General features: G+C 37.3%; 1 protein-coding gene across 1 annotated transcript in view; it reads right to left on the reverse strand.

The window, feature by feature from the left end:
* Positions 1 to 12,780, reverse strand: part of LOC121416850 (tryptophan 2,3-dioxygenase B-like) — a 36,128-nt gene that overhangs the window by 4,827 nt on the left and 18,521 nt on the right. Inside the window, exons 3-8 of the mRNA XM_041610368.1 lie at positions 8,313 to 8,446; positions 7,346 to 7,483; positions 6,406 to 6,516; positions 5,113 to 5,220; positions 3,864 to 3,972; positions 3,094 to 3,231 (exon numbers count right to left, since the gene is read on the reverse strand). Coding sequence (XP_041466302.1) covers positions 3,094 to 3,231; positions 3,864 to 3,972; positions 5,113 to 5,220; positions 6,406 to 6,516; positions 7,346 to 7,483; positions 8,313 to 8,446 — 738 coding nt within the window. The remainder of the gene's footprint in view (positions 1 to 3,093; positions 3,232 to 3,863; positions 3,973 to 5,112; positions 5,221 to 6,405; positions 6,517 to 7,345; positions 7,484 to 8,312; positions 8,447 to 12,780) is intronic.

A 12,780-nucleotide genomic window follows, 5' to 3' on the forward strand; every position in this document is an offset into this window, starting at 1 on the left:
TTTCACAAAAATTATAATCCTCTACACATGATTATTCTGTGTGTAATTTTCTGATAACATGTCTATATTGAGTTGAAATGACCTTGATATTTTCTTTAGGGCACTGACTTGTTATCACTGTATAAACTCAATTTATATTTAGTTGAAAATAAAATATTTGAAACAAGTTTCTCGAGATGTTATGGTTTCTGGGCTTGACAGCTATGACATATGGAGGCGCGATAGCTCAGTCGGTAGAGCGGGGGATTCGTATTCCGATGACCCGGGTTCGATTCCCACTTGGTGCGCCAGTGCCCTTTGGTAAGGCATTATCTTCAGTACCAGGTCCTTCGGAGAGGACCTTAAGCCGTCGGTCCTCTGGTTGCTTGCTTACAAGCATTCATGCTTTCTTAGCAATCAGGTAAAAAAATCACCACCAATCAATCACCAATAGATTCCATATGTTGCTCGAGTAACTAGTGTTCACGCGCGTTAGTGATATCGGGTCCGGTTTGAGCGTTTCTGGGCGACCGCGCGTTTGTTAGACGACACAGCCAGCATCATAGAGTTATAATTATTGGTGGACCACTATTTGCCATTTGCTTTTAGTCTGAAATGTATTCATTAAAGTAGAAATATATTGAAAATCGTTAAACTGGAGAATCATATATCACAATAAAGGAGAAAATAAGGAGAACACGATGGTGTACATCATTTATCATGGAGACGGATGAAACTCAGTTAATTGATAGTTTAAAGTTCTCTCTCTGAATGCTTCAAACACGCAGAATTACGTCCGCGAAATTGGGGATTTTTTATGACGTCACTGTCTGTACGAGAGGCGTGATTGGTTCTCCCACGTGAAGCTCCACTTGCATGCAAAACCTGTTGCAAGGGTACATTTTCTCCACATTGTCACTGAATACTTCGATCCCGAAATGATCGAAAGAAAACCCAGAATTTTATCTAGATTTGGATTTTCAAATTGATGATTTTGAGATGAAGAGAATGATGATGAAGTGAAACAACACAGTGACGTAGTAGGAGGTAAATTGGGGGAATTACGCCGATGATGATGATGAAAATTCAACTTGCAACACAATCACAAGTAAAGTCATGTACATACCGATTCGCTACCAATTCATGCTGCTGGAAGTGCTAGCTACACCGCGCGGGCCAAATTGAATTCATGCTGAACATGAATAACCACATCCAGACAGTCTATCATAAGAAGGATAATGATATAACTGTACTTACAAACAAGTGAATAATCCGAATCTGAAGGCAAATCAACTCAACGAATAGTACCAGACGATATGGCATATGCACTGACGATGAACTTCATCCGGCTGGATAGATTGTCACTCGTTCTGTTAGATGTAACTTTTATCTCATTAATTTGACAAACTTACGAAACTCGGGGAATTATTATTCTATATAAAAATATAGTAACATCTCTTCTCATTTTTTGAATTACGATAAAACCTGTTTTGAAGGAAAACGTTGAGGTAAATTAAAATTAGATGTAAAAGATCATCCCATCATGCGTAGCATTATGTGATCGTAAACAAACCATCACAACAACACATGCCGTATTGTTTGCTCGCCTTGGCTGAGACTGAGAGAATAGATCTATGCACGTGTTGCACAGCTCTCAATCAGCAAGGAAGGAATACGTGCATGTTTGCGATGGTTTGTTTGCAATGACATACAAGCTACGCATGTTGGGGGGGGGGGGATTTAAAAGTAATTTTAGTTTATCTCAACGTTTTCCTTCAAAAGAGGTTTTATCGTAATACAAAAAATAATAAGAGATGTTACTATATTTTTATATATATAAATAATTCCCCGAGTTTCGTAATTTTGTCAAATTAATGAGTTACAAATTACATCTAACAGAACGAGTGACAATCTATCCCAGCCACATGAAGTTTATCGTCGGTGCATATCGTCTGCTGCTATTCGTTGAGTTGATTTGCTTTCAGTTTAATTCGGATTATTCACTTGTTTGTAAGTACAGTTATATCATTATTTTCCTTCTTATGATAGACTCTCTCTGGATGTGGTTATTCATTTTCATGGATTTAATTTGGCCACTAGCTACCACTTGTAGCAGCAGCTGCATGAGTTGGTAGCGAATCGGCATGTACATGACTTTACTTGTGATCGTCAGGCAAGTTGAATTTTCATCATAATCATCGGCATTGTTCCCCCATTATTTACCTCCAACTACCTCACTGTGTTGTTCACTTCATCATCATTCTCTTCATCTTTAAAATCATCAATTTGAAAATCCAAATCTAGATAAAATTCTGGGTTTTCTTTCATTTCGTGATAGAAGTATTCAGTGACAGTGTGGAGAAAACGTACCCACGCAACAGGTTTTGCATGCAAGTGGAGCTTCACGTGGGAGAGCCAATCACGCCTCTCGTACAGACAGTGACGTCATCAAATTCCAGTCAATTCAGAGACCGATGCGAGGCATATTTCGGAGGGGCATTTTAGCGTTTTTTAATCGGCGATTTTCACCTTTTTGTATTATTTTCGGTATTTTTGAATGACCCACTGATGATCCCCACATCATTACCTTTCCATTAATATATAATAAGACCACATTCATAATCAATATATTTCTCCTTTAAAAGGTTAAACGTTATCACACTGTAATAAGATGGAAAAGGGGCTTATCAAAGATATGCTTCACAGAGGAACTGTTCGTCAAAAGACGCGAGGCTTACTATGATAATGTAATTGCCCCGTCAGGGGCAAAATTTTTTATTTTTGACAATGGAAATGACAATTTTCAGGCAGAATAGTGCCTTCGTTTACTTTTGTCCTTAAATAATTTATCATTTTTCTACTTTCAGGGGGACACATTGGGGGGGGGGGGGGGGCAAAATCTCGTTTTGCCCCTCCCAAAAAAAATTTATTTGGGGGGGGGCAAGTGCCCCCCCCCCTGCCCCCCCCCCCCCCCCCGCTTCCGGCGCCCTTGGTGGTTCATGCTGAAGGGGACTTCACATTGTATTCCACACTGTGAACACAACACACTGTGGCATAAACTGTGGAACACAGGGTTCATTCCGGAAGAGTTGAATTGTAATTTAGTTAGCTTACATCGCCACTTGTTCATGTAGGCGTCCACATCAATGAGTTTAGTCAGGAATTGAAATGATTGCTGGAGTCTCGTCTCATTCCGGTAGAAAGAGATCATCAGCGCCCCCTGTAGGGCTTTGTGTGAAAGTCTCACTTCCTCTGTAATAAATAATGCGGAAAAAAAGGTTCAAATGCTTTTACTTTTATCTTTTCTCTCTTTTTCTTCCTTCCTACCTTCTTTCCTTCATTCACTCTTTCCCTTTCTCATTTCTTTCTCTTTCTTATTTTTGTTCCCTGTTTTATTTTGTTTGTTTTTCTTTCTTTCTCTCTTCCTTTATTTATCAATTGGTTTATTTCTATCTATCTATCTATTCATCTAGCTGTCAGTCCTTCTATCTATTTATTTATTCATTTATCTACCCATCCATACATCCACCAATCTTTTTCTTTCTGTCTACCCACTATTTCTCTGCCCCCTCTGGACACTCTCATTCTTTACATCCTTTGATCACCCCTTTCCATTATTTCCTAATTATCGCCCATCGACCATATCCAATTATTGAAATTGCAGTGAAATAATAAAGAATAAAATTTAAATAATGAAACCAACGATAACAACAAAACTGGTTTCTTGGCAATAATCCGCATGCACTATTGTTATTTAATGTTTCCGACTTCCAGCAATATTTTGGGATAAAATGCGCCTCCTCTTAATTAAAATTGTAAATACTGATCTGCATAGGGATGGAAGTTATGGGAAAATAATAAATATATAATATTCATGTACGTACTTCTTGCTAAAATTTTCTTATATTCCTCCTCGGTGAGAACTTTATTAAAGATATCCTTGCAAGCATCATAGTCCTTCTTTAATCCTGGCTTGTGATCAGCATCGGCCACCTAACATAAAAGACATGCCGGAGGAATTTTAGCAATTACTTAGCAAACGCTTTCTCTATACCGCAGATAATCTTTCACCAAAACCCTTCAAAATAAATCAATTTTTGTCGAAAACAGACGATGTGCGGTCCCAGTCCACCAACTTTCGACAATGACCTATATTCTACCCATTGTGGTTTGAAAGATATTTTCAATAGATTCTCAACGTCACAGAATGCGTCTCCAAAGTCGATGCCAACATGTCATTAATGTTATTACATCAATTCATACATACGTTCATGTTATTGTGTGTTTCATAAATCCTCACCCCTTAATCGACAGCAATTATTCATCAACTCTTCAAGCATTTTTTTTCTGTAGCACAAAAAAAAATGTGTGTACAGCGGTTTTGGATATTGTATATTATCATTTTTTGTATTACTGGACAAACACGGCAAAAAGACAAAAACACTGACTATTATGACTTTGGTATTTCAGGATCTTTTAGCTTTCTTGGTTCAGAGTCGTACTAGCTGTCGGCAAATTTCATAGATTCTAAAACTGATATTCCAAATGGAGGGTTCCATTTAATCATCAAAGGCTGTTGTTTTATAAATATAAAAGCGATACAGACCTGTGCGATACATAAGTAGCCACCATTATCATTATTTTCATTATTATCATTTTCATTATTATTACCATCATTAGTATTATTATTATTATTATTGTTATATAATATATACAACTATTTATTAGCATTATAATCCTAATCACCATCATTATTATTACTATTGTTGTTGTTGTTATCATTAGAACAATATCAGTAGTAGTAGAAGCAAGAAATTTATCCACATTGTGCTGCACTCGACCCAGGTGAGGTGAATGGGTACCCGGTAGGATTTTTCCTTGAACGCTTTAGCGCCTAATAATATGGCGGCTCAGCTACAGCCGGGGTAATAATATGATACCAATTATTAAAGCACAGTAGAGTATATGCACATAGTAGCTGCGCTAAATAAATAGACCTATTATTATTATTATTAGAAGTAATAATGGTAATTCGATTATCATCATTCTTTTAGTATCAGTATAGTAGTATTTTTTTCAATATAAATACCCATAATTGAGTGTTATTAATATCATAGTTACGAAATCACTAACCTCTTCCCTGGCCTTAATATCCTTGAGACGTTCATCTACCTTCTCACTGAATCTCTTCCAAAAATTGAATCCATCTTCCTCCAATCCATGTGTCTGTTCCAGCCACCGCTAGTAATGATAACAAATATGATACATGGTCGTGAATAGTCATTGCATAAAGAACCATAATTTATTACTGACAGTCTGTTCGGCTCGAGCCATTACATCCGAGCATCGCGCCGGGATATCGCGTTAAATGCCCCAAAGATCTAGTACGTTTATGGAAATCTATCCAAAAAGGTACACAGCAAAAACTGTGGTGTTAACTGATGTACATAGAGGACCACACCAGCGATTTTACACTGTTGTTATATTGGTGGTGTTAGTTTTACACCTATATGTGTTATTACAACACCTTTTGTTGTTACATTTACACTCTCTGGTGTTATGTTTAATCTCTAGGGTGTAATTTGAACACCTCAGGGTGTGGTCCTCTATTAACACCAATTGGCGTCAGTTTTTACAGTGTACGGGGTGCAGGTGCTGGAAAATTTGATACGCAAAAAATATATATGAAATAAAGAAAAATAAAAAAGGTTATCACCTCAAATGTAACGTCATTTCGACCCAAGAAAAATTGACAAGCAAAAAACAAAACAAAAAAAGGGTAATCACCAAAAAAAGTAAGGTCATCTCGACAAAAACAAATATACACGTTTTATTTCGGCTTCGGATGATGTATCATAAAAGACAAAAGATAGTAGGGGGACATGTGATATTGTGTCGCCCTACTATTTTAGGAGGGACGCGTCCTCCCCCCCCCCCCATCCGCCTTGGATTTCCGCCCATGAATACTTTCGATTGACCCTTTGTATATTTGGCTTATTCATGTTATTAGTTTGTTTTTCAAAATGATCGATAATGACCAATGTGATGGAACGGGCTTCGTTACCTTTGTAGGTATGAACATACATCCCAGATGCATGACACATTTCAGTGTGCTGGTGTTATCAAAAGTGATCCCCCAAATGGTAGTACAGGTCAATAACCACGCCCCCCCCCCCCCCCCCCGTTTTTCTTTATTGTCGTCCCTATACACATTTCCATCTCTTACGACCCTTTGATTTTCAATATTTTTGTTTAGCATAATACGAAGAATAAGGAATAAAGAAGAAACAGGGGAAAGAGAATATATGACACGTCATTCCCATACACGCTATTATACCCTCTCTAACCCACACAATTGTCAACACACCAACATGCGCACGAAACACACACACACTTGAAAAAAGATTGGAAAGATAGAAAGGATACCTCGACAATTTGGTACAATGTTTCCTCATGTACAGCGTCGAGAATGTCTTTTTGTTTGTCGGGATTGCATTGCGACACGTACTCATCCTTCATGTACGGAATACGGTCGTCCTAAAGAGAAAGAGTCGAGGAGAATGGTGGGTAGAGGGAAATATAGATATAGATAATGATAATTATATATTTTTTACCAAGACGTAAATATGTAAACAAAGAAATATGATTTACCCAAGTGTGCCGCTTCGGTTCGGAAGCTGCAGATGCATAATAACCCTTCTGTAATCTAAATGCTGAGCGGCTTCTTGAAAGGCAGATGGTCCAATTTTAACTTTATAAGTCTTAGGTCTGACTCGGCCGGGGATCGAACCCACGACCTCCCGTTCATGCGATGGGCGCTCTAAAACTGATCTACCACGCCCGGTATAAATAACGAAATTTAGAAGGAAAAAAAAGAAAGAAAGGAAGGAAGGCAGCAAGGAAGCAAGCAAAATAGAAATGAAGGAAGCAAGCAGGGAAGAAAGGAAGCAAGGAAGGAAGGAGGGATTTAAGGAAGGGGGAAGGAAGGTAGGTAGGAAGAAAGAAAGAAAAAAAGAAAGAAAAACAAGAAAGAAAGAAAGAGACAGGCAGGTGGCGTGAAAATTTTCTAAAAAGATATTAACCACATTATTTAAATTCGTTAGGACCTGAATCACAATATACATTGGAAGTTCAAGGGTGTTAAACTTCATAAATATGTATTAAGGTGTAACAAGAATTGAATTTACTTTGTTTCCGAATAATAGTACGCGGAAGTAGATGCTCGAAAAAGATGCTAGAAATGCAAACATTTTAAGCTTAATATTAAACAATTTTAGCCATATTTCTTAAGGACCTGAATCATACCATGCATGTATACGTAAAAATGGAATTCATTCAAAATAATAAAACAATGTATTCGGTTTACCGGTTTGATTCCCACTTTGTTCTCGAATATCCGGAATTGGGCGCTCTGAAAACCGGAGGCGGGTGAGAGGTAATCCCGGAAGTTGAAGAATGACATGGGGAACAACGTTTCGAGGACGCTAAGGTGGTCCAGAAGGAGCTAGAAAAAGAACAAAGATAGATAAGAACATTATTTTTCGCTACGGGGTGTTATCACGAGGCCAACAAGCAAATGCCAAAAAAAGATCATCTTTTCTTTTTTAATCTAGGTTTCCATACTGAAAAGTACAAAGAAAAATCAAAATGAAAATTTATGTTATTGTTCGAAAAGAAATTTGAAATAGAAATTCTCCGAAAATTAATTTTGCCTGATTTATCATTGGCACGGTAGCCACTGACCAGCGCCAATTCGACGTTGCAGCTTTTGTTATAACGTTAAACGCCAAACAGGACAAAATTGGACAAAATTTTAACCAGCACGAGGGTAATCATGTATCCAACCAATTTTGGGCAGTATTTAACCCTATGCGGGTTGTCCAATTTTTTTTATCACACTGGATGAATAAAAATGCCAAGAACAAATACCCAATGCTCGTTGGGCATGTGATTACCCTCATGGAGCACTTTTACCCAATATTCTTTTAGAATGTAGTAGCAACACCCAAAGTTTTTTGGTCTGACTGACGCGGCCAGGGCTTGAACACCTGACATCCCTGCTGTTTGACGAAGGCTCTACCAACTGAGCCAACACTCCAATCATCAATGGAAAGTCAGCCGAGAATTTTAATCACTCATTAGCTGTTCTTCTAGCATAAATGTAATGAAACTAGTTATTACCATTGATGGATGTGTATAATACGACTGTGCAAAATGTTAACACTATCGCGCTATTATATATATATTCACTTTTTGTAGGTACATGCATATTTACTTTTCATTATCATTACTTTAATATTTACATGATATTTAAAAATCCAACAGTATTTCACCTTTAGGATTAGGATAATCCGATCCGTCCTGTTATTTACAGACAGCATCTTGGTTTCATCAAATGGTCTTTCACTTAAGATCTTTCGGATGGAATCCACTTCGAAGATCATTTGCCGGAACCACAGTTCGTAAGCTGGTAGAAATAGCAACAATGATTAGGCGAAAGATACCTAGCGGCAGAGTATCTAAACTATAGTCAGTTGGGGTCAGCGAAATATATAATTATTGATATTCCAAACATCAAGGTTTTCAGTCTATTTATGAATGACAATAGCTATTAAAGGGGAAGTTCACCCTGAAGAAAACTTTGTTGTAAAAATAGCAGAAAAAATAGTAAAAAATATTGGTGAAGGTTTGAGGAAAATCCGTTAAAGAGTAAGAAAGTTATGAGAGTTCAAAGTTTTGGATTTGTGACGTCATAAACGAGCAGCTGCCCCGTGTGTTATGTAATATAAAATGCATGAATTTCAAATTTTGAGTGGCTCCTGATGACTTAATTTTGTTTTCTATTCATGATCGGGTGTGAAGTGATTTGTATATTGATATACAAAAGGTACAGTGAAAACCAATTTCAATTTTCTGAGAAAATGACTTTTCATTTATTTTTTACCATTCGCTATGTAGGAATGCTGCTCGCATATGACGTCACAAATCAAATAATTGAAATTCTAATAACTTTTTAATTATTTGATGAATTTTTCTCAAGCCTTCGGCAATATTTTTTATTATTTTTTCTGCTATTTTTACATTAAAATTTTTGTCAGGGTGAACTTCCCCTTTAAATAACGACAATTCACATGGATATTTTACCGGAAACACTATATAGTCAGCAACGAATCGGAATTGTTTCTTCAATTTTGTAACTGATCCGATTCCTATGATGGCTCATATTATTTTCTTTTTTTTATTTTATAAGTAAAGTTATTTTTTATTTCATTTTATTTCATATAAACATTTATTTTCCCCCATTTTACAAAATTTCTTCATTTTTGTTAACAAGAAATCACATGAAATCAAACTCCATGAAGAATAAAATACATACAACTTATTTGTACAGAGGAAGGCGTAGGTCTCTAGAAGCACGGTATTGGAAGCGATGAATTCCACCGGTATTGGAAGCGATGAATTCCAATTACCGGAGTTAGAAATGAATATTCATTATGAATGACGTATTTTTTTGAATCCCGGGGGTGTTGAATTTCGGAAATTGAAGAGTCATTGCAGTGTCATAGCGCGCGTAATTTGATAGCGTTGTAGGCCTAGAGACGTACAAACTATTATGTGGTGCCAAAGAGAAATCGTTTGGAGAACGGTGTAGAGAACTTATGTTGGTTACCAGACTTATTTAAATTTGTCTTCTCGATCTCGGTAGGTAGGTAAAATATTTTAATCTGGGTATACCCTTGAGCTGATCGAGGGTCAAGTTTGAGAGATAGGCCTAAATAACAGCTAGACTTAGCTGGCTAGCTAGACCTACTTAGTAGGCTACTGAGCCAGAACTAGTCTTAGCAGAGCCTGAGCTGAGGTAGCTCATTAGAATACCGTCTAGGTAGCTTCCTCAGCTTAGGCTCTGATACCTAAGGCTAAGACTAGTTCTGGCTCAGTAGCCTTCTAAGTACCGGTAGGTCTAGCTAGCCAGCTAAGTCTAGCTGATAGTTATATAGGCCTAGGCCAATCTCTCAAACTTCACCCTCAGCTCAAGGGTATACCCAGATTAAAATATTTTACCTACCTACCGAGATCGAGAAGACAAATTAAAATAAGTCTGGTAACCAACATAAGTTCTCTACACCGTTCTCCAAACGAGTTCTCTTTGGCACCACATAATAGTTTGTACGTCTCTAGGCCTACAACGCTATCAAATTACGCGCGCTATGACACTGCAATGACTCTTCAATTCCCGAAATTCAACACCCCCGGGATTCAACAGAATACGTCATTCATAATGAATATTCATTTCTAACTCCGGTAATTGGAATTCATCGCTTACCTAGAAGCACATGCTTGTGGCGGGATACGCGGACATTAGATATATACAATACACAACATACAGAAGGGTTAGCAAAAGATAAGAGAAGAAGGGAAGAAAATGTTACCAGCTGTTCAAGCAATGCATTCGTACAAAGAGACTTTCACAATTGCAAAGTGTGAGGGTTCTGCAATACGGTAAATCTAATAAAAATAAAAGTCAAATCACGCAGGACAGCTGAGAGGTCATTGTCGAAAGTTGATGGACCGGGACAGCAGATCGTCCGAACATTCGGACCAGACGAAAACTCTCAAATATGTCGGGTTATTTCTAGAATCCAGGGGCGGTATTCTGAACATTGTCTTTTTGCCATAATTTATCTTTTCTCAGAGATGTGACAAAATCGGTATTCTGGTAGATGTCATAACTTTTGTACCAATAATTGTCATAAATTTCGTCTCTTCTCTTGAGCGCGCACCGAAAATATGCGGCTTTAAATGCGCGTAATCCTTTTATATAGTGAGGGATTGTATTACCGACCGGCCTTGTATTACCGAACGCGAAGCACAATTTAACTAAAATGGCTTTATACGCATGGGACTACGCGTAGAGTGTTCTCCATCCTATCACACAGCTAAGAGAGGACATAAATTCACAAAATGAGGCGAAAAAATGTAAGTAATTCATCATATTTCTATAAAAAGTTACTATTTTATTGAAAAAATGCTTTATCGTTGAAAATATTTTCGTTTTAGAGCGAAATTACCGTTATTTCGGTCTTCTTCGTTACGGTCGGGGAGAAAGAGAGAGGAAGTGATATGCGGTGTGTGCCTTCTTTGTTTACACACGGGCAACCGTCGATGCGAAGTATCCGGTCGAATCCGACGAAAGTTCGAGTGATAACAAGAAAAGTAATTGATTAATTGATTTATTGATTGGTTGGTTGGTTGGTTGATTGAATGATTGATTGATTGATTGATTTATTGATTGATTGATTGATTGAATGAATGAATGATTGATTGGTTGGTTGATTGTTCGGTTGATCGATTGGTTGGTTGATTGATTGATTGATCGATTGATTGTTTGATTGATTGGTTGGTTGATTGAATGAATGATTGATTGATTGGTTGGTTGGTTGATTGATTGATTGATTGATTGAATGATTGATTGAATGATTGATTGATTGATTGATTGATTGATTGATTGAAAGAAAAAAAATTCTACTCGCAATTTATTTCAATTATTTCAAGATACTAAAAACCAAAAAAAAAATAAGCGATAATAAAACGAATGAAACTTAAAAAACATCTTCTATTCATTATAAAAAGACATCACAGCCATACAATATAAAAATGCTTATAGATAATCGAAATTAAAGGTAGGTTTGACGAAATGACGTTACAAAATGCTCTTTCGTCACCTTTAAATTAGGCAGCCTGTATGTCAATTTGCCATAGGGGGTGCATTTTCGGTAATACAATACCCTTTTCGTAGGCGGAAATAAAGGGTGACAAGGGGTGCGTTTGACCTTGGTTTCCGCGGAGATTGTTCGGTGTCTTTCTTTAGTCTTGCAAAATTCCTCTTCTGTAGGATTTCAGGTATTATTGGGGTAAGTTTGACGGAAAATGAAAGAATATTTCTGTAACTAAGGACGATTGTAACTAAGGACGATTTGCTGAAAAGCGTTCGGTAATACGATCCACTACCATACAAGCAAAAGATGTGATAAAATTTATGACAGGGGGGTTGCAGTCATAAATTTTGTCATATCTTTTAGTACCAAATATCCCGATATCCTGCCGACTGAATGTCAAGCATATAATAATATCATTTAGATTAGAGTGTGGTATTAGTTTCACTCATCATCCATGACAATATTCAGACTTATTTTTTCATACTACAATTAGTTAGGCCCCACATATCTATTCCTCCTTTTTCTCTGTTTTCCTTCTTTTTCTACTCCTCTAAAATCCTTCACAGCTCCTTGTCTGTCCTTGTAATTAAGCGCATCAATATTCGCGTAGTTGTACGATGCCAGCAACTGTATTGGGGATACGCCCTAGCTGTCACGGGGCCTACCCATTTGGCTAGAAGGGCTCCCACTGGGAACTAACGATGATTTTGATTGGTTTGCTTCAGAAAAGATGGGCGGGAACTTTGAGAGATATGACAGGGAAGAGGCAATGTTCAGAATACCGATTTTTGACAATAATAGCGGTGTCACATCTCATAGAGAAATGACAAAATTTATAACAAAAGTTATGACAGTATCACAGAATACCACCCCAGGACAAGGCATGTTAGGGTTAATCGGCCGCCAATTTCGATTCACTGATTTTCGGCAAAGTTTGTTTAGTCATTGAAGGGCTTTTGAAAAAAAATATCTGCGTTATAAAAGCATTCTGCGTACTGATTCCGAAAATGCCCTGTTGATGACAATGACGAGAATTATGATGGTGATGATGGTGTTAATACAAACTTATATCAAATCTAAAACT

Source organism: Lytechinus variegatus, chromosome 6 (genome assembly GCF_018143015.1).
Source record: "Lytechinus variegatus isolate NC3 chromosome 6, Lvar_3.0, whole genome shotgun sequence".
In the NCBI taxonomy this organism is placed as follows: domain Eukaryota; kingdom Metazoa; phylum Echinodermata; class Echinoidea; order Temnopleuroida; family Toxopneustidae; genus Lytechinus; species Lytechinus variegatus.